The 22,651-nt window shown below is 43.3% G+C and overlaps 1 protein-coding gene across 5 annotated transcripts in view; it reads left to right on the top strand.

The window, feature by feature from the left end:
* ANKS1A (ankyrin repeat and sterile alpha motif domain containing 1A) overlaps window positions 1-22,651 on the top strand; it is a 175,226-nt gene that overhangs the window by 130,662 nt on the left and 21,913 nt on the right. For all 5 annotated transcript variants that reach the window (XM_073616016.1, XM_073616015.1, XM_073616019.1 and 2 more), the window contains 4 exons: window positions 13,458-13,574; window positions 13,731-13,802; window positions 13,888-13,974; window positions 14,410-14,547. In XM_073616016.1, the coding sequence (XP_073472117.1) occupies window positions 13,458-13,574; window positions 13,731-13,802; window positions 13,888-13,974; window positions 14,410-14,547 (414 nt within the window). The remainder of the gene's footprint in view (window positions 1-13,457; window positions 13,575-13,730; window positions 13,803-13,887; window positions 13,975-14,409; window positions 14,548-22,651) is intronic.

Here is a 22,651-nt window from a genome sequence, read left to right as displayed (position 1 = left end):
TTCTTTTTTGCACAAAGTTGTCACTAAATGGTATATTGCTCAAACATGCCATGGGAATATGTGAAATTACACCCCAAAATACATTCTGCTGCTTCTCCTGAGTACTGGGATACCACATGTGTCAGACTTTTTGGGAGCCTAGCCACGTACGGGACTCCGAAAACCAAGCACCGCCTTCAGGCTTTCTAAGGGCGTAAATTTTTGATTTCACTCTTCACTGCCTATCGCAGTTTCGGAGGCAATGGAATGCCCAGGTGGCACAACCCCCCCCCAAATGACCCTATTTTGGAAAGTAGACACCCCAAGCTATTTGCTGAGAGGTATAGTGAGTATTTTGCAAACCTCACTTTTTGTCACGAAGTTTTGAAAAAAGAAAAAAAAAATGTTTTTTCTTGTCTTTCTTCATTTTCAAAAACAAATCACCATGCCTCTCAGCAAATAGCTTGGGGTGTCTACTTTCCAAAATGGGGTCATTTAGGGGGGGTTTGTGTAGGGCTGGGAGATTTTCTTAAAATAAAAAAATGTTCGATTCTCTTAAAAAAAAACTCGATTCACGATTCGAATCGAGTTGTTGTTATTTTGTATTTTTTTGGAAACCGCGACGGTCCCGAGGCGATGCGGGCATGAGCTTTTAGGCGAGGCCGCGGCTTCGGCCTAGTCCGCGGCGTCCGGCCTCGCGGACTAGGCCGTAGCCGCGGCCTCACCTAAAAACTCCTTGCCCGCAGCTCTTCAGGCCCGGCGCGGTGTCCGCGCTGGTCCGGAGGCGCTGCGGGCATGAGTTTTTAGGCGGGGCCGCGGCTTCGGCCTAGTCCGCGGCGTCTGGCCGTAGCCGCAGACTAGACCCGAAGCCGCAGCCTCGCCTAAAAACTCATGCCCGCAGTGCCTCGGGACCGGCGCGGTGGAAAAAAAAATCTAAAAAAATCGATTTGCTTAAATTTTGAATCGATTTGACCTCTCAACTCGATTCAAGATTTAAATCAATTTTTTTCCCAGCCCTAGGTTTGTGCCACCTGGGCATTCGATTGCCTCCGAAACTGTGATAGGCAGTGAAGAGTGAAATCAAAAATTTACACCCTTAGAAATCCTGAAGGCAGAGATTGGTTTTCGGGGCCCCGTACGCGGCTAGGCTCCCAAAAAGTCCCACACATGTGGTATCCCCATACTCAGGAGAAGCAGCTGAATGTATTTTGGGCTGCAATTCCACATATGCCCATGGCCTGTGTGAGCAATATATCATTTAGTGACAACTTTGTGCAAAAAAAAAAAAAAAAATTTGTCAATTTCCCGCAACTTGTGTCAAAATATAAAATATTCCATGGACTCAACATGCCTCTCAGCAAATAGCTTGGGGTGTCTACTTTCCAAAATGGCGTCATTTGGGGGGGGGGGGGGTTGTGCCATCTGGGCATTTTATGGCCTTCAAAACTGTGATAGGCAGTGAAGAGTGAAATCAAAAATTTACGCCCTTAGAAATCCTAAAGGCGGTGATTGGTTTTCGGAGCCCCGTACGCGGCTAGGCTCCCAAAAAGTCCCACACATGTGGTATCCCCGTACTCAGGAGAAGCAGCCGAATGTATTTTGGGGTGCAATTCCACATATGCCCATGGCCTGTGTGAGCAATATATCATTTAGTGACAACTTTTTGTAATTTTTTTTTTTTTTTGTCATTCAATCACTTGGGACAAAAAAAATTAATATTCAATGAGCTCAATATGCCTCTCAGCAATTTCCTTGGGGTGTCTACTTTCCAAAATGGGGTCATTTGGGGGGGGGGGGGGTTTGTACTTCCCTGCCATTTTAGCACCTCAAGAAATGACATAGGCAGTCATAAACTAAAAGCTGTGTAAATTCCAGAAAATGTACCCTAGCTTGTAGACGCTATAACTTTTGCGCAAACCAATAAATATACACTTATTGACATTTTTTTACCAAAGACATGTGGCGGAATACATTTTGGCCTAAATGTATGACTAAAATTGAGTTTATTGGATTTTTTTTATAACAAAAAGTAGAAAATATCATTTTTTTTCAAAATTTTCGGTCTTTTTCCGTTTATAGCGCAAAAAATAAAAACATCAGAGGTGATCAAATACCATCAAAAGAAAGCTCTATTTGTGGGAAGAAAAGGACGCAAATTTCGTTTGGGTACAGCATTGCATGACTGCGCAATTAGCAGTTAAAGCAACGCAGTGCCAAATTGGAAAAAGTCCTCTGGTCTTTAGGCAGCATAATGGTCCGGGTCTGAATTGGTTAAGTATGGGGATATCACATATGTGAGACTTTTTCACATCGAAGGACCCAAAATTCAGGGACCACCGTTAGGCGTTCTAGGGGCAAAATTTACACATCTAATTTGCTGGCTATCTATCACATTTTTGGGATCCCTTGAGCACCAGGACAGTAGAAACACCCACAAAATGACTACATCTTAGAAAGCAAACATCATAAGATTTTTTTAAGAGGCACAGTAAGTTTGTTAAAGACTTCATTTTTGGAAAATACAGAATCTAAATGTATTTTTCCCAATTCATCTTCCAAGATAGTCCACGGATGTAGAGACCCTCGCAACGGGGACAGTAAACACGCTACCCCTCAGAGAATTAAAGGCGGTCCTCCAGGCCCCTGATTCACGGTTTCCTCTGGGTGTAACATGATTCCTGGAACGTATGGGATCCTTGCTCAGGGGCTTCCTGGAAGCTTCTTGGGAATGATTGGTTTATGGATCTTGTCTACGGCCCTTCAGCAATACCCCTTCTTTATGGATATGGGGTGGCTGCTGTGTCCTTTGCTTTCTTGTGGACCAGGAAGGGTCTGACTGGTGGAGTTTACCTAATCTTGTCTAGGACCCTCCTGCTGAGCCTGATGCATCACAAACAAGGAGTGTGGCTGAACTGGCAGTCAATGAGTTTTCATGCATGGCTCGAGGGCGGAGGAAGGAGCCCGGTAGTTACGTGTATCTGGCTCCTTCTTTCCTCATTTTGGTGTACAGTGCCACCATAACCTCTCCCCCTGACAGGGTCCGGCTGGTGCTAGGCTTCCTCGAGAGGCAGGAGGGCGGAGCTTCTGTGCTCCAACCTGGTTCCAGAAGATGCAATGCCATCACGTCCGGGAGACAGGTGACGTCCTCACCAGGCGCTGAGAATGCTTGTTCTGCTCCCCATAAGGGGCAGGCATAAAAGGGCTGCTGTGTCGGTGGTGTCATTCTCACCAGAAGCTGTGGTGGACAAACGAGAGGGGAAAGGATGAACTTGTCCATGGCACCTGCTTCATTGGCGGAATCCGGTTCCTCAGACACCAGCACCTCACAGGCAACACATAATACATGGGGAGGGCTCACAGTAGTAGTCTTCCTTGTCATCTACAAGTGGTGGGCTTAGGCTGACAATGCACTTTCCCATGTCTATCAGAACACAAGGTCGATTTCTAGTTAGAAGAAGTATGTCCTGAGGGTTTCCTGTTGTATGATCGCAGGCTAAAGCCCAGGACAAAGGTCTGGACCCTGACTCCAGGAAGAGGAAATTTGCAGTATGTGCTGCTAAATTGGGATCCTCATGGAGTAAACAGTTTGCCGTGCTTGCACCAACAGCTTGTTGAAGGAAGATTCTGCATGGCTTGTGTTAAGTTACTGTGTCCATCAAGGAAGAGCTAGCAAACCACCTTTTAATTCTTTCAAGACTTTTTTTGTCAGAATTTAAATCTCCCCCCACCCCCATGTCTGCAGCATTGCTTAGAAGTGTCCAAACTTTTCACAGCCAAGGTCTATCTGGCTGGGGAGGCCAGGCATAAGGTCCTTGAGGGTGTATCTGTGGCTCCTTCTTGGTCTTTCTCAGGGAACAAAATAATATTAGTGATTCCGGGGAGTAGGAGGAGGGGAACCCAAAACTAGGGTTTCTAGGCACAAGCTTACTCTTGATGATGCTTACTCTTGATGTGAATGAATTACTAAAAGCTATCTATGAGACGCTTCAAGTCAAAGAGGACAAGGTCCAGCTCTCCGAGCATGACCTGATGTATGAAGGCTTACAGGGCAAAAAGTCCAGAGTTCTTCCTGTCCACAAATATGACTGATGTTATTCAGTTTGAATAGAAGGAGCCTGGTAGAAAGCCTTCCTTCTCTATTAGTATGAAAAGGAGGTTTCCTTTTGGTGATCTGCATTCGTGGAATAAAATTCCTAAGTTAGATGCGCCTTTGTCTAAGGTGTCAAAAAAATCGCATCTAGCCTTTTTGAAGACATGGGGGTCCTTAAGGTTCCCATGGGAAAAAAAACAGGATGTTTATCTTAAAAGGGCTTGGGATTCCACCATTTTTAGCCTCAAGCTGGTCCTTGCATCCACTTGCATGGCTAGAAATCAGTCCCACCTAGTTGCTGGTACTCCTAGGGATTAGATTTTGACATCCTTTCCTTTATTTAAGGCAGTTGGTTTCTTAGCCGATTCCTCTGCAGAGTCCGTGAAGATGGCTGCAAGGTCTATGATATATTTGGCTTAAGACCTGGTCGGGCAATTCTGCTTCAAAAATGTGTTTATGCAGTTTCCATTTTGCAAAAGATAATCTCTTTAGCCCGGATCTGCAAGAAGCCAAATTAAGCACTGCTGACAAAAAAAAAGTTTCTGGAAAAGAAGAAAAGACCAGGTTTTAGAAAATATTTTCATGGCCAAAGACCTCAATCTGACCAAAATAAAGGCAAAGGCAGAGAAGTAATCTATTTTAAGCATCCTCCTCAACAGTCCACCAAACCCAATTACTTTTCTCCCAGTGGGAGGAAGGTTAGGGGGCTTTCTCACAAACTGGGAATCCATCACCTGCAAGCTGTAATTCAACTCCCTTCCTCCACAAAATGTTTTCATCACAAATCTTTATCTTGGTTCTTGTTCCCGCTGGGGAGAGGGGTCATGGGTTTTTACTCCCACATCTTTGTAGTCAAAAAACTCTCTGACAAGTTCCATTTAATTCTGAATTTGCTCAACAATTCGATAAGATGCAAGCGTTTTTCACGTGGATCTCACTCAGTTATCCTAAGTCCAGGGTGTTTCATGGTCACTCTGGACCTGTAGGATACCCATCTTCACATCCTCATACATCTGGCATATCAAAAGTTTTTGAGGATGGCTAACAAAATGGGGGAAAAAATCTCAACACCTGCAATCCAGAGCGCTGCTGTTCAGACTATCCTCCGCCCCCAGAATTTTCTCAAAAGTGTTGAGGGAGGCCTTAGCTCCCCTGAGGTTGAAAGGAATTTAAATCATTCGTTATTTGAACAATCTCCTGTTGGATGTACCGATTTCATCCAAAATTGTTGAAGGATCTCCAGTGCATCCGGAGCCACTTGCAGTCCCTGGGGTGGATTATCGACTGGGAAAAATCGAACGTAGTTCCTTCCCAAACCATAACGTTTCTAAGATATGAGATTCACTTGGGTGTCCTGTAGATTGTTCTTCCAGAGGAGAATGCAGAAAGGTCATTCACCATGTGGCTTGTTTGCAGATGAATCTGGTGAGAAATTTTCGGCAGTGGTGGGTCTCATGACAGGGTGCTTCCCTGCTGTTCCTTCGGCCCATTTTCATTAGAGGTCTCTGCAGATTTTTCTTCTCAGGGTCTGTAACGGCTCAAGAGATACCGTGGAGAACACATTTCTCCCACGCAAAGTAAAGCTTTCTCTTTGGTGGTGGAGGGTTTGAGCTCAACTTTCCAGAGGGTTGGAATGGAACTGTCCCATTTCCAGAAGAAGATCTACAGCAGTCAAGGGCAAGCCTTTGACCAAAAGGTCCTTCAGGCAGTGGTCCCACCCTAGGCTGGTAAATTCTTGCATATCGTCTCGTGGGCTGTCCTGGAAGACAACTTGGGAAAACCAGAGTTAGACCTACCGGTAACACTATTTCTAGAAGTCTTCCAGGACAGCCAGATTCCCACCCCTTGCTTGTGATTTATGCTTTTATGTGTTTTTTTGCAGGTCTGTCCTTTGGTTCTTGGGTTTACTGAAGCATGGGCCTGAAGGACCACCTGAAAGGGGCAGGGTCTCTACGCCTCTGTTGTGCTGGATGATTCCTGGAAATAGTGACATTCTACTGCTCAGGTGCCTGGAATGTAGCCTTTGTTTACATGTGTGATCGCTGTGATTGGCCACAGCAACCACGTGGTGCAGGGCCAATCACCTTTTCAGAATTTTTTTTTTTGTTAAAAATAAATAATACTAACATCTTACACCCCCCAGTCCCTGCTGCACTTCGTTCCTGTGGGTGATGCGTTGTCACTGCTCACCCACCCACCCAGCTGGTGGAGCGATGCAGAGATTTAAAATCTTCGCTCTTCGGCTGTGTGGGCACTGGTGATAGCGCATCACCCACTCAAGGTATGTACAGCAAGAATCATGGGGAGGGTATTGGTATACCTTTTTTTTTTTTTTCATTTTTGTTTTTGAAACATGAACACTTTAAACTACTCTGGTAGGTCAGTGGATTAAAATACAGAAAGCTGGCTTTGTGTACATCTTTACATTTAAAGTGTCTTTTACCCCAACATTTCATTTTTCTGATATGTGCCTGCTGTACCATGTACTTGTATGAAAAAGTAACCTGTTCTTTGTATTACTTCCTTTGTGTGAAATTCCTGTCAGTCCCTCTGCTTTCCTATTAAAAACTGACCACACTAAGCAGGACAACACACCATGGTCAGTTCTCTAGCTGTGCTTGGAACTCAGTCTGCTCTCCTCCAATGATCAGACCTGTCCTGACACACCCCTGCTGCACAGCCATTCACTGGGAAGCTCAGTGTACTGCTGCTTCTCCTCACCCCAGCTCTTATGCAGCTGAGAACAGAGGAAATGTAACCCCTTAAAAAAAAAAAAAAAAGAGAGAAAAAAGGCATTTTTAATATTTTTTCTAATCTATACACAAATGTTTTGCATTTCATTTCTATTTCATACTGAGTGTGTTGTTTTACAAGGTGATCATTTTGATCATTTACAATCACTTTAAGGCCACTGTAAAGACTTGTTTAACAGTCACATAAATGTCACTTGTAGGTGTGTGTAGCTGTGTTTTCTTTTTCGTACATCACGGGACACAGAGCCACAGTATTTACTGATGGGTTACATAGGCACCACTAGGTGATGGACACTGGCACACCCTAGACAGGAAGTGTAGCCCCTATATAACCCCTCCGCTTACTGAGAGTACCTCAATTTTTTCGCTAGTGTCTTAGGTGTTGGTCAAGAGTAAAGACGTGCTGTGCTGAGCTCCGCTGGAATATTCCTTTCTGGGGCAAGCCATGCAACCGGATCCATTCAAAGTGCCTTTTCCAGGCCGAATTGAATGGTACCTGGGCCTCGTGTCCGAAGAAACGAGGTTTTGCCTGTAACGCTTCTCTTTTTAGAGAGCTGGACCCCGGGATCCAGTATTTGTTTTTTCAGCCATATTCCTGGCAGGGTGCTTTACAGGCCCACGGCTGTGGATCCCCCATTTTAAAAAAAAAGGGGGGCTCCAGTCCCTGAAGGTTTTCTAAACGGAGCCCACTGTGAGAGGTGAAGATTGGGTCTGTTACCACAGAACTCTGCGGCTGGATAAGACAAGGGAGATTCCTAAGGAATTTTTCTAGTTCTTGTGGGTTTTCTCCTTTAAGTAAATGTTTGCTACGCCTAAATTTGCCACCGGGGGCTGTCAAGAGCACGTACCTTTCCATGCTTGTCAGTCTCGTCTCTGTGTACAAGCTGCATGCTCCTCCGAGCCCATGCTTCAGGTAGGATGTGGGAAAGGGTTTTTTTTCTTTTCAGGAATGTTCCCCCACAGCTTCCTTCAGGCTAGAGGCCATACGGCAGTCGGCGGTATGCCGCACCGCCTCCTGCCGCCGCCATTATGGCGGCTCTTCATCCACCGGCCCTCCTCTCTCCTTCGCCCCAGCCTCCCCTCCCATGTGCGTTCTGATCCCTCGGCTCGCACAGGAAAATAGGTCTTTTTTTTAAAAAAAGCACAGAAGGGGTGGTAGAAGGAGGGTGGGGGGCAGAGCTTTAGCGCTACATCGGCATGGTTTAATGCCCACAACACGGGCTATTCAAGGCTATAAAGTGCACTCTTTTGCAGGTGCACACAACTCAAGGAGGGACACAGAGCAGATGGATGGCATGTGAGTGTGGGTGACACAGGTATTCCCAGGCAACATTTACTTAGCATCAGACTGAACCTTGATAGCAGCGGCAGTTGCTGGACTATTTTGCTCAGCAGTGGGTGCATTTCTGGTAGTACCTCTGCATTTGTGTTTGGCACTATGGGCAGAAGGGGAGGTACAAATACCCCGAGAAATAGGGGCTCAAAGGGATCTCCCTCAGGCTCTGAGGATCCCCCCTCTGCAGCACCATCTCCCTCTGAAAGACCTAGGGAGGCTGATCAGAGTGAGCCGTCGGGGTTAGGGGCTGCAACTGCTTCTGGCATTTCAGCCCCTGTATATATTACTCAGGAGATTTTTTCCTCAACCATAAGTGGATTAGAGGAAAGATTAATGGCCTTAATCTCATCTTCACAAAGTGGAAGAAATTGCAATAGGTCCCCTTCTACCACCCAGGACCCTCAAACAGAGGAACTCTGGGAAAGGGGAGATGAATCCCCCTCGGAGGACAGGGATGAGACTGATGACTCCTCTTCTGAGGAATCAAGTGGAGAAGGACCCTCTTCAGCTTCATGGGCTGAGAAATTGCTGGCGCAATCTCTTACTGAAATGGCCCGCTCCACATTTAAGTTACCCGTAACTGAGTTGGTTGAAAAACCCATGTCTTGTTTGGGTTCACTAAAGCCTCCTCAAGCTGCGCATGCTTTTCCTGTTCATTTCTTGCTGGAAAAGCTTTTTTATTCTGAGTGGGATCACCCAGATAAAATTTTTTCCATCCTAAAAAGTTTTCAACACTTTTATCCAATGGAGGAAAAATTCAAAAGATGTGGGGTATACCGGCAATTGACGCCGCTATATCCTCTGAGAATAAATGTCTGATTTGTCCTGTTGACAACGCTAAAATGCTTAGGGATCCAACCGATAAAAAAATTGGGATTCCTTTTAAAAAACATTTTTTCCTGCAGTGGCGGCAATTGGGGTATGTCAATCCTTGAGAGACCACTTGAAGCAGGTGCTCAAGGTTTTCCCTGAACAGCAGGCCCAGGAGTTAGCCAACCTGCCAATGGCTTTGTGTTTTGCAGTTGACGCAATCAGAGATTCTATCCTTCAGACCTCTCGCCTTATGCTTGGGTTGGTGCATATGCGTAGAATCTTATGGTTGAAAAATTGGTCAGCCGAAACGCCATGCAAAAAGCTCCTAGCTGGTTTTCCCTTCCGTGGTGTAAGGCTGCTTGGGGAGGATTTGGACAAATATATCCAAAAAATCTCAAGTGGGAAAAGTACCCTTTTGCCAGTTAAGAAAAGGAGTAAACGTCCCTCATTTAAACGGGCTCTTTCTCCAATGCCAGGGGCATCGGCCTCCACCGTCAGGTTGAAGAGGTAAAACTCAGTCAACCCCAGGAACGAAAGAAGTCTATAAGACACCACGACTTCTTCGCAGGATGCGCTGGTGACTCCGTGGGATCAGTTCTCACTGATTTATGCATTCCCTCCTATTCTGTTGCTGCTACCATGACTTCTTTGCAGGATCAAGCAGGAAAAGTAGTCGGTGCTTCTAGTAGCCCAGAAGATCTTGGTATGCAGAAATAGTGGACCCATGGACCCTACCACCACATCCAGACCTGTTATCGCAAGGACCAGTGTTCCGTCCTACCTTACAAACGCTAAATTTAACGGTTTGGCTATTTAAACCCACATTCTGAAGAGTCGTGGGCTTTCAGGCTCAGTAATTTCTACCTTGATTAATGCAAGGGAGCCAGCTTACAGAGGCATTTATTATATAGTCTGGAAGGCATATGTCTCCTGGTGTGAATCCAGGGGTTGGCATTCCAGAAAGTATGCCATAGAGAGAATCCTTGCTTTTCTGCAAATGGGGTTAGAGATGAAGCTGGCCTTAAGTACTATCAAGGGCTAGGTCTCGGCCTTGTCGACATTGTTTTAACGTCCACTTGCTTCGCATTCTTTAGTCCGAAGCTTTATACAGGGGGTAATGCGGCCTAATCCACCGGTTAGAGCTCCCCTGAACCCCTGGGACTTGAATTTAGTTCTGTCGGCATTACAGAGACAGCCTTTTGAGCCTATACGACATATTCCCTTGGTCCTTTTGACAAGGAAGCTAATTTTTCTGGTGTCTTCTGCAAGAAGGGTATCAGAATTGGCGGCTCTTTCTTGTAAAGAGTCATATTTAATTATTCATAAGGATAGAGTAGTATTGCGTCCTCATCCTAGCTTTCTACCGAAGGTGGTTTCAGGTTTTCACCTAAACCAGGATATTGTTCTGCCTTCATTTTTTCCAGATCCCTGTTCTACGGAAGAAAAGTCACTACATTCTCTAGATGTAGTGAGAGCAGTCAAAATTTGGAAGCGACTGCTTAGATTTGCAAAACAGATGATTTGTTTATGTTGCCTGAAGGTCCTAAAAAAGGACAGGCAACGTCAAAATCTAGCATTGCTAAGTGGATTTGACAGGTAATTGTTCAAGCTTATGTTTTGAAGAGGAAAGTTCCACCTTTTCAAATCAAAGCGCACTCCACCCAAGGCTGTTAGTGCTTCATGGGCAGTGCATCACCAGGCCTCCATGACTCAAATCTGCAAGGCCGCAACGTGGTCTTCAGTCCATACATTCACCAGATTCTATCAGGTGGATGTGAGAAGACATGAGGATATCATCACCTTTGGGCGCAGTGTGCTGCAGGCAGCGGTACAAGGTCCTCAGGTCTGATTGCACCCTACTTTTGTTGTATCTCCCTCCCCTCAGATAGCTTGCTCTGGGTCATCCAATCAGCAAATACTGTGGCTCTGTGTCCCGTGATGTACAAAAAAGAAAATAGGATTTTTATAACAGCTTACTTGTAAAATCCTTTTCTTCGAGTACATCACGGACACAGAGGTCTCTCCCTTTTTCTAATACACATATATTGCTTTGCTACAAAACTGAGGTTCTCCCAGTAAGGGGAGGGGTTATACAGGGGGCTAAACTTTCTGTCTAGGGTGTGCCAGTGTCCATCACCTAGTGGTGCCTATATAACCCATCAGTAAATACTGTGGTTCTGTGTCCCGTGATGTACAAAAAAGAAAAGGATTTTACAGGTAAGCTATCCTATTTTTTTATGTGCATCAGATGTACTTGCATTTGTGTTCTCTGTGTCTTCCTCTCGCGTAACACCTTAAAAAGAATGCCATTGTTTGTGTCCTTGTAATTGTGTAATTTGTTATTGCTCTTGTTGGACCATCTGAAAGTCAGGATTAATGGTTTCCTAAAATATGCAATATTAGCAGTTTTACACTTGTGTTATTTTTTTTTTCTTTTTAGCTTTTGCTGCTTACAAGCATGTATGCTAGCACAGTTTTCATGCTCATTTGAATTTTTTGTATGTAAAGGTGGCCCATTGATGAGCAAGTAAATAAAATAAAGGTGGTTATTGATTAGAGATAGTGTTTAGTGTTAGTGTTTGATGCTGTGATGGGTTACTGTCTTTGTGCAACTGTTGCACAAAGCCTCTGACACCCAGAACAGCAACAGAGGAAGAGATCACTCTATCAGTAGTAGACCATAATCACTGTGACAGGCTGGGCGGTTAAAGAAGCCTCACCAAACAAATCTTTAGTTCTTCCTGTCTCCAAGAACACTTGGCACATGCAGCACTTTGTCCTGTTTTGATGCTACAGATGATGATCTAGCATGGTCGACAGTGTGTCTCCCACTGCTGTCTGACCATGCTGCTCACAAGGAGAAGAATAGCTAATTTGTTTTGTTTGAAAGCATGCAGGTGGAGGGAGTGTGTCAGCATGACTGCCTGGAAAAGATAACCATCAATATTCTCATTGCACACATTCCTGGAAAATGCTCTGGAACATTTTGTGATGCAGCAACCACCAGCTGGAGACTGGATCTTGCATGGCACAGTGAAGATATTTGCCAGCACTCCATGGATCTTCAGATTGAGTCCAAACATTTTATTGAAGGATGATCACATCACTGATAAGAAAATGTAACGTTTCAGAGCCACGCAGGACCCCTTCATCAGGCATGTGATGGAAAAGATACACAGTGCCAGAACTATAGGTGCACTCTTGGCAGAGGGGGCGGAAGCAACTGAGTTTTGCTTGAGCTGAGCTGTACTTTCAGGGTTGCATGTCAGGATGCTTTTTTTTTCTAGTGAAAACAAACATTCACAGTAGAGGGGGCATTTTCAACAAAATTCTGCTGTAAAACCTATATATTGGGCCTTTTGGCAGGGGAAGAGCTGACTGGTAATAATGGGAGAGAGGAAGAATGGATTTACTGTACAATCATACAGCATCTACACAAGTACACATTAGTATTTCCACAATAATCACTGGACCTGCAGTTTAGATTTCATTGCTCATGAGACTTCATCTTTAAGAAACAGTATTGTTTAAATTTAAACTCCACTTTTTCTGTGGAAAAAAGCAATCATTGCCTGGTCAGTTGTATTCATTACAAGCATTTAAGAATATTACAGTGTTGCCTGTAGCTGTTTGTATTGGAACATATATATTATGTGGATTGCAATCACTTCCTGTTTACTGTAGCTACTACCTACTTTGAGTGCTGAGTGGGTTTCTTGCTATAGTCAGATGATCATTTGCAATGTCCTAATAAGCGAAAACTGTTGTGAACACCATTGAACCGATCACTGGAGCAGAAAATTACACTGGGGGGGGGGGGTTTGCAAAATGAAATACAGTACAAATAAGCCATGTTCGAATTTACCGCCAGTTTTAGAGAATGTTATTGGCTGTAGATTGAACTGGAAAGGTATTTGTTATGCACTTTATTTTGGTTAAAAATGTTTATTTATAAATGAAAGGGTAGTTGGCCTTTTAAGAGGAAGTCTCTGCAGTGCATAGCTTGATTTAAACCCCCCACTGAATTGTCGTCAACCCTCACCCCTCCACTTTTCAACCATGTTGCTTTTATGGACACAAATGGGTAAGGAGTTTGTATTGATGGCATTTGTCATTCGCCAGGTGCTTGCCTGAGATAGGGCTGGGGGTGTGTCAGCCAGGATACAAGCTGTGGGAATCTCCTCTGTTTACTCTGTAGCATTGGACCTTTGCTGATGACATCAGTGCACCTGATGCATGTTGTTACAGCAGAGGGGGGAGGGAGTAAAAGAGCTTAGCTTGAGCAAACAGGAATGACTACAAATTGGGCTGCTGGCAGGGGAGTAGATGATGGGCAGCAATGGGAGTAGATCAGCAGTTAGGATTTACTTGTTCGTGAGACTTTAGGATGTGTGGATTATTGTGTCCTTTTAAAGATTTCAAGTTTATTAATAATATATATTCTAAATTTGTTATGTTTTGATATTTGGTATTGTTTTTTTTATAGGATGAATCTAGGTTAACATTAAGACCTCCAAATTCAGCCACCTCATATGCACCACTACAGAACTGGCAGCACCAACCGGAAAAGCTCATTTTTGAGTCCTGCAGTTATGAAGCCAGTGTGAGTATTTTTAATAAGGTTTGAAACATTAGGTTAAAAGTATTGCCTGCCTGTTGTTTTTTTGTTTTTTTAAATATTGCAACATATACAAATTTAAAAGTTGTAAATGTGCTTCTCTGTACTTTTGTTTTATAAAATTACCTGTTTGTATGTCAGTATTTAGGATCAATGCTTATCAAAGATTTAAGAGGGACAGAGTCCACCCAAGATGCCTGTGCCAAAATGAGGGTGAGTTCTTGTACTTTCTTTAAAGTGAGTGTGCATTAAAATAGAGTACAACAGAATGTAATGTATCTGTATTATCTGTTTGTAGAAGTCCACGGAGCAGATGAAAAAAACTCCAAGAATCACTCTTTCCATCAGCTACAAGGGTGTCAAGTTTATTGATGCATCAAATCAGGTTATTTTTACTTTAATTCTGATTGACTTATTTTCGTACAAACTAGAGGGTTCACATTGCAACAGGGCAGATGCTTGGTACGGGAACCAGAATCTAGTGGAGATCACTGTAGTAGGGTGCCTTCTACAGTGTTCCAGGGGGGTCCCTGGTATAATATATGCAATAGTGTAAAAATATCCATACTTGGGATTCTCCTTTTTAACAAGTGCAACTTTAGTGAGAACCTCTAAGTAGACCTTCTAGGCTTTCGCAATTACATTATTTTATCCAAACGGTAGTTTTGTTTATGTGTTTATGAAGAGAAACACCAATTGTTTTGTATGTGTAATTGTGTACATACACCTTTTTAATCTGTTTTATACTTCACATGAAGTATAAAGCCTTTTACTATACTGTTTCCCTTTTTATTTACTCTTTTAAATCTTACTCTTTCAGAATGTAATAGCAGAACATGAAATTCGAAACATATCCTGTGCGGCTCAGGATCCTGAAGACTTATGCACCTTTGCCTATATTACAAAGGACCTGCAGACCAGCCACCATTACTGCCATGTGTTCAGCACTGCCGATGTGGTGAGCCATGCATACATACATCTGTGCCATTTCAACAATTAAATAAAAAAGGATGATGAGATAATTCATAAAGAATTTAGGTGTAATTTATACACCTGTGTTCAAGCTATAGACATTAAAGCATTTACATATTCCTAACAATAGGTTAGGTTTAAAACAAGTCCTCATCTCTATAGCTGCAGTCACTTTGAAAAATTGTATCCTCAATTTTCACAGCAGAAGCACTGAAGGTGTTCTCTAATTTTAGCTCAGAAAAGAGTAAGTATTTACCTGGTTTCATGTGTCTCTCTCGCTATCCACATGAGCGAGTTGTCATTCTGTAGCTAACAGAAATGCTGCAGAATGTCTCTCACCAGCGATGGCTATCTTATCCGCCCAGCAAGGGAGTGACATCTGAAAACAGGTTGTGTTAACTTTCCTTTTAAATAGCAATCCTGATGTTGGCATGTTGTCGCCAGCCTAAGGATTGCTAGCATGACATCAGCCTTAACGTCTCTAATTTTAATTTTGAGGATGGATTGCTTTACAAAATTTGCATCTTTGCCATGGTATGCTGCATTTCCTAGTTCAAATTCAAATGAGTTCCTAATTCAAAATGAGTGGGATGCTTAAAGCATAAGTTCACCTTTCATACATATGTTACACCCATATTCAAGGTGTAACATGTTATGAAAGTATGAAAAGACCGGCCCCCGCTGTGACCACTGGGGGGCATCTTCTCCGCCCGCCCCTGTCACTTATTCATAGGTCACAGCTGTCAGATTGTAGTTCCCAATAAACTACCACTGTGCTGTGGTAGTTCATTGATTCTTCCTGTCAGTTTATCAGCTTTCTCGTACGAAGTATGAGCACACAGAAGACTTGCATGGCATCAGCGGTCTGCTGATCACTGGTGCAATGCTTTACAGGCTCCTGCAACAAAAAATAATAAATGCACTATTTTTGCAGGGAAAAAAAAAAAAAAAAGTGCATTTATTATCTTTTGTCAAAAGGTGAACTTATCCTTTAACTCAAAGCACATTAAACACACATTTTCCCAGAATTCATGCAGTTAAACCATGTGTGCAGTCAAAGAAAGGGGATTTTGTTACGGATTTTAGCGGTGCCACATGCAAAGAAGTATAATATTTGCTTAAAAAATATAAATTTTATTACAACGATAAATTACAGAAAATATGGTAAATAAAAGGAGGAGCAGAGTGTGTGTGTGTGTGTATATGTGTGTGTGTGTGTGTGTGTGTGTGTGTGTGTGTATATATATATATATATATGTGTGTGTATGTATATATATATATATATATATATATATATATATATATATATATATATATATAATATATATATTACACAAGGCTCAGAATTTCAAGTCCTGAGCTACTAGCCAGGCCTTAAGAGTTACTCGTCACCAGTTGCCCTCCCCAACCCCTACCATGTCCCGCCCCTATACACGCCCTCATAAATTCTCATGAAATTACACTTAAATGTTTTATGCAGAATTATTTACACCAATAAATATTAACAACTTTATCACCCGTGCCCATCAATGCAGCATGACCAGTGCCCACTAATGCAACCTCACCCGTGTCCATCATTGCAGCCTCATCTGTGTCCATCATTGCAGCCCCACCAGTGCAGCCTCACCTGTGTCCATCATTGCAGCCTCACCAGTGCAGCCTCACCTGTGTCCATCATGCAGCCTCACCTGTGTCCATCATGCAGCCTCATCTCTGTCCATCATGCAGCCTCACCTGTGTCCATTATTACAGCCTCTCCTGTGTCCATTATTGCAGCCTCTCCTGTGTCCATTATTGCAGCCTCTCCTGTGTCCATTATTGCAGCCTCTCCTGTGCCCATTATTGCAGCCTCTCCTGTGCCCATTATTGCAGCCTCTCCTGTGCCCATTATTGCAGCCTCTCCTGTGCCCATTATTGCAGCCTCTCCTGTGCCCATTATTGCAGCCTCTCCTGTGCCCATTATTGCAGCCTCTCCTGTGCCCATTATTGCAGCCTCTCCTGTGCCCATTATTGCAGCCTCTCCTGTGTCCATTATTGCAGCCTCACCAGTGCAGCTCCACCTGTGTCCCTTATTGCAGCCTCCCCTGTGTCCATTGTGCAGCCTCCCCTGTGTCCATTGCGCAGCCTCCCCTGTGTCCATTGCGCAGCCTCCCCTGTGTCCATTGTGCAGCCTCCCCTGTGTCCATTGTGCAGAGGGGGCGGCCGGATCATTATAGCGGAAGAGAGCGTGGAGGGGATTGCACGCTGTAACAGCTTTACATTACAATTGCAGTCCGTGCGCCGTCACACACAGCCCCGCCCTCCTGACCCCGCACCTGTGACAGACAGAACACGCCCTGGCATTGGACCGGTGTTCTGTCTGTCACAGGTGCGGGGTCAGGAGGATGGGGTTGTGTGTGACAGCGCATGGACTGCAATTGTAATTGTATTGTACAGCTGTTACAGTGGGTAAACCCCGCTCTGTGATCAAGCTGGATATCCTCTTCCTCCACGCTCTCTTCCGCTATAATGATCCGACGGCCCCCCTCTGTTCCTCCACACTCTTTCTGGGAGAATGGCTCCCATTCACTTCGCCCCCACCCCCCGACAGCAGTGTTCGCCCCCTCCCCCAGCTCCCAGGCAGCCCAGCTCCTCTCCAGACCTCATTTTCCACTCGCAAGTGGAAAATGTGAGGGCTGATATATATATATATATATATATATATATATATATATATATATATATATATATACACCGTGTCTCACAAAAGTAAGTACACCCCTCAAATTTTTGTTAATATTTTATTTAATGTTACACAATGTAAGATATAATGTAATTATACAATGTAAAGTAGTGAGTGTACAGCTTATATAATAGTGTAAATTTGCTGTCCCCTCAAAGTAACTCAACACACAGCCATTAGTGTGTAAACTGCTGGCAACAAAAGTGAGTACACCCCTAAGTGAAAATGTCAAAATTGGGCCAAAAGTGTCTATTTTTTGTGGCCACCATTATTTTCCAGCACTGCTTTAACCCTCTTGGGCATGGAGTTCACCAGAGCTTCACAGGTTGCCACTGGAGTCCTCTTCCACTCCTCCATGACGACATCAGGGAGCTGGTGGATGTTAGAGACCTTGCGCTCCTCCACCTTCCATTTGAGGATGCCCCACAGATGCTCAATAGGGTTTAGGTCTGGAGACATGCTTGGCCAGTCCATCACCTTTACCCTCAGCTTCTTTGGCAAGGCAGTGGTTGTCTTGAAGGTGTGTTTGGGGTTGTTATCATGTTGGAATACTGCCCTGCGGCCCAATCTCTGAAGGGAGGAGATAATGCTTTGCTTCAGTATGTCACAGTACATGTTGGCATTCATGGTTCCCTCAATGAACTGTAGCTCCCCAGTGCCAGCAGCACTCATGCAGCCCCAGACCATGACACTTCCCCCACCATGCTTGACTGTAGGCAAGACACACTTGTCTTTGTACTCCTCACCTGGTTGCCACCACACACGCTTGACACCATCTGAATCAAATACGTTTATCTTGGTCGCATAAGACCACAGGACATGGTTCCAGTAATTCATGTCCTTGGTCTGCTTGTCTTCAGCAAACGTTGCAGGCTTTCTTGTGCATCATCTTTAGAAGAGGCTTCCTTTTGGTATGAAAGCCATGCAAACCAATTTGATGCAGTGTACGGCTGATGGTCTGAGCACTGACAAGCTGGCACCCCCCCCCCCCCACCTCTGCAGCAATGCTGCATTCATATGTCTATTTCCCAAAGACAACCTCTGGATATGACGCTGAGCACGTGCACGCAACTTCTTTGGTTGACCATAGCGAGGCCTGTTCTGTGTGGAACCTGTCCTGTAAACCACTGTATGCTCTTGGCCACTGTGCTTCAGCTCAGTTTCAGGGTCTTGGCAATCTTCTTATAGCCTAGGCCATCTTTATATAGAGCATAAAGATCCTCAGAGAGTTCTTTGCCATGAGGTGCCATGTTGAACTTCTAGTGACCAGTATGAGAGAGTGAGAGTGATAACACCTGTTCCCCATTCACACCTGAGACCTTGTAACACTAACGAGGCACATGACACCGGGGTGGGAAAATGGCTAGTTGGGCCAAATATGGACATTTTCACTTAGGGGTGTACTCACTTTTGTTGGCAGCAGTTTAGACATTAATGGCTGTGTGTTGAGTTATTTTGAGGGGACAGCAAATGTACACTGTTATACAAGCTCTAAACTCAGTACTTTACATTGTAGAAAAGTGTAATTTCTTCAGTGTTGTCACATGAAAAGCTATAATAAAATATTTACAAAAAATTGAGGGGTGTACTACTTTTTGTGAGATACTGTGTGTGTGTGTGTGTGTATATATATATATATATATGTGTGTATATATATATGTGTGTGTGTGTGTATATATATATATATATATATATATATATATATATATATATATATAATATCTAATACTGGGCAAAGTATCCATATCTATGAAGTGGTCACTGATGCATATCACGTCCCTACATGTTTCGCCAAACAATGGCTTCCTCAGGGGATTGTATGGTCACCAGTGTCAACAATGGCTCTAAGACCCCTTTCACACTGAGGCGTTTTTGCTGTGTTTTAGCGCTAAAAATAGCGTTATTAAAACGCTCCCCATGCATCTCTTTGAACCTTTTCACACTGAGGCGTTGCGCTGGCGGGGCGTTAAGAAAAGTCCTGCAAGCAGCATCTTTGGAGCATCTTTTGGGCGTTGAAAAAAGCGCTTCAAAAACGCCCCTCTCCATTGAAATTAATTGAAAGGGCTGTAAAAACGCCTGAATAGCGCCTATAATCTGCCCTTAGCTGTAGAAAAGTCACATGATCTCACAAAAAGGTAAACATGCAAGCAGAAAAGAGAGCATCTACGTGAAGGGAGGTGGGGTTGTTCTTTGACGCCCATGCTTCAATAACGCTTGAAAAACGCTGTTAAAGCGTCCGGAGGATTGCGGTAATTTTGCGGCTAGCGCCCCAAAAATGCGGTATTAGCGCTAAGGCGTTTTTGAAGCCCCTCAGTGTGAAAGGGCTCTAATGGTAATGAATACATAAACAAGATATCAAAAATCAGAAGTACTGCAATGCACTGGTGTGACTTAGGAGATTTCGACATCTTTGACCCAATGACTGATGACAACAAAAAAGTGGCAGTTTTATTTGATCTTTTTTACGTTAACTTTTTTTTTTTTTTTTTTTGTAATAATCGTTAAAAAAAATCTCAATCTCCATATAGTTTTTTAAAAGAGTATGCTATAGACATTTTGCTATATTTATGTTAGCAGAGTGAATAAACCATAAGGTCTCTCCTCTGGCTATCTTCGAAGTCATTCAGCAATGTGCATAATTTGATCTCTCTGCTAGTAGGGTTTCATTTTGCACAAACAGCTCTACAGTAGATCCCTGATGCTCTTGCTGTAAATCCAGATTTATCCACCTGTAAAGAAATACAAAACGCTATTTTTTTTGTAATTTCTGAACATAATGAAATATTTACAGTTATGTTCTACATTCTAATTAATATTAAGCATTGCAGTCTAGTATTGTAAGAGGATGTATGGAAGAGCATAATTGTGGAATAAGCAGTAATGGGATTTGCATATGTGGAAATGCAAGACCAGCTCAAAGCCAGTCAAAAGGAAGTTGACTGGCCAAATGGACCTGTCAATTAATTATAATGATCTCAGAAGTGTGTCAAATGCATCAACACATACTCAAAACCTGCTGACAGAATATTATTCGGTCAGAGAAGACCTTGGTAATGGGGAAGAAGTGAAAGTGGGAATAAACAATTTAGACAGCCTTATGAATTGTGTTTCAGCTAACTAAATTAGGTTTAGAGTAGATTTATTGAAGCCAAGGATTCTTGTTGAGAGCCTTTGACAGCCCAATAGTTCTAGTAACTCCCGCATGATTATGGAGTGACCACCAAGAGGAATTGTTATATCCTGCAGGGGAATATGCAGTGTGAAAATAGACTTGGTAATGGAAGGTTAGAATCCGTTTACCTGCATACCTGGCAGTATCCTTTTGGGGACTGAAAGATTTCAGTAAAGCTTAAGGTGGAATCTAGGGCATCTGTGGGTATCCATAACAACTGAGATTTCTAGAAACATATCATGCTGTAAACTCATCTGAGGAATTTGGGCAAATGTATATTTTAAAAAAAAAAAGTTTAGGCATTTCTTAAATTCTTTGGTCCTATTTGGTTTGTATACTATTTGGTTTGTATACTTGATGCAGCAAGAAATCCAGTCTAGTTTTTTTTCAACATAATACTGATAAACCCGCAAGTCACAGGGGAAAATTGAATAATCCTAAAAATTCTGTAGTTTGAACAGAAAGTGATTTTTAATTGCGTTTATATGTTGACTTTTTTAAGTTACTCCAGGACTGGAGTGTTGAGGTTAGCAAAGGTATAAAAGAGTGGTATTTGACTATGCATCTCTTATTACAAGATGGAGTTTATGCTTGCCTGCTCTTGCAATCCAGTCCTCCTCCATCTCGGGTCCCCCATCGGCACTCCTGGCTCTTCCTCTTCTCAATATGCCACCATAGGAATCCACTTTCTATTGTGGCATACCTGTGGGCTTGATCTCTAGCCATGCAGCCTGTGTCTATAGACACGGACAGTGAGGCTCAGCCCCGCTCCCTGCTATCTCCTCACAGGCTGTGGTTGACAGTAGCAGGAGCCAATGGCGCTCTTTGCTGTGTCTGAGCCAGTGAGGAGAAAGAGAGAAATCGCAGCTCTGCTGCTCTCGAGCACAACACTGGATCGGGATCAGGTAAGTATTTAGGAGGAGCTGGGGCAGAACAAAACATGAGTTTTTTTTTTTTTTTGTTTTTTACCTTAATGCAGAGAATGTGTCAAGGTAAAAAAAAAAAAAAACCTGTAGCCTTTGCAACCACTTTCATAATTTTTACCAGTATTAGTTGCAATAAATAAAAAAATAAAATAGAAGAAGCAGCGCTGTAAACCAAAATGTGATAAATAAATGTCACAATAGTGATAAATAATGCATAAAGTCCATAATCTGATCAATTGAGTCAGTACAGCTCTAACAGTGACAATCTTCAAAGGTGAAACGGATGAGGAACCCCAGCATGGGTCTCTTCCAGAAATAATTAGCGAATGAAACTGGATACCTTCACCGCACCACTGTGATATGAGTAAAATACACGCTTACCAACTGGCAAGCTTAAGAAAGCTTGTGACCTTAACCCGGTCGGGGCCTTTCTTAAGATGGAGACACCACTAAACCGCTCCTTAGACTGTGACTGGACCACTAGCCTCCATAAAAAGGGGAACCTGGATGCGGGAGATGCTAAACTCCTATCCAGGAGTTGTTCTCACAGACTGTGCGGCCGGTGTGTGCACAGCAGCCGCACAGTCTGTGAGAACAACTCCTGGATAGGAGTTTAGCATCTCCCGCATCCAGGTTCCCCTTTTTATGGAGGCTAGTGGTCCAGTCACAGTCTAAGGAGCGGTTTAGTGGTGTCTCCATCTTAAGAAAGGCCCCGACCGGGTTAAGGTCACAAGCTTTCTTAAGCTTGCCAGTTGGTAAGCGTGTATTTTACTCATATCACAGTGGTGCGGTGAAGGTATCCAGTTTCATTCGCTAATTATTTCTGGAAGAGACCCATGCTGGGGTTCCTCATCCGTTTCACCTTTGAAGATTGTCACTGTTAGAACTGTACTGACTCAATTGATCAGATTATGGACTTTATGCATTATTTATCACTATTGTGACATTTATTTATCACATTTTGGTTTACAGCGCTGCTGCTTCTATTTTATTTATTGTTTAGTGTGTGTATCTCACCTATAAGCGGCTGCTTTTTCTTCTTTTTTATTGTATGTCATTTATTACTTGATTGTGCTAATTGTTTAAGGGTATACAGCGCGGTGCTTTTTCTTCTTTATATTAGTTGCAATAAGCATAGCAACAAGGTGGGAGGTAAAAAGATGGGGAAAGAAGACTGGCTTTACATGGGCCTTATTTTATGAAAATTGGCTGTCGACGTAACATGGACTTGGTAGAGAACCTAACACACATTTTATTTTTCAGTCAAAAG

The sequence above is a fragment of the Aquarana catesbeiana genome, linkage group LG02 (assembly GCF_042186555.1).
Source record: "Aquarana catesbeiana isolate 2022-GZ linkage group LG02, ASM4218655v1, whole genome shotgun sequence".
NCBI classification, from domain to species: domain Eukaryota; kingdom Metazoa; phylum Chordata; class Amphibia; order Anura; family Ranidae; genus Aquarana; species Aquarana catesbeiana.
The sequence above is the reverse complement of the archived record's forward strand: the minus strand, read 5'-3'. Positions and strand labels throughout refer to the sequence as shown.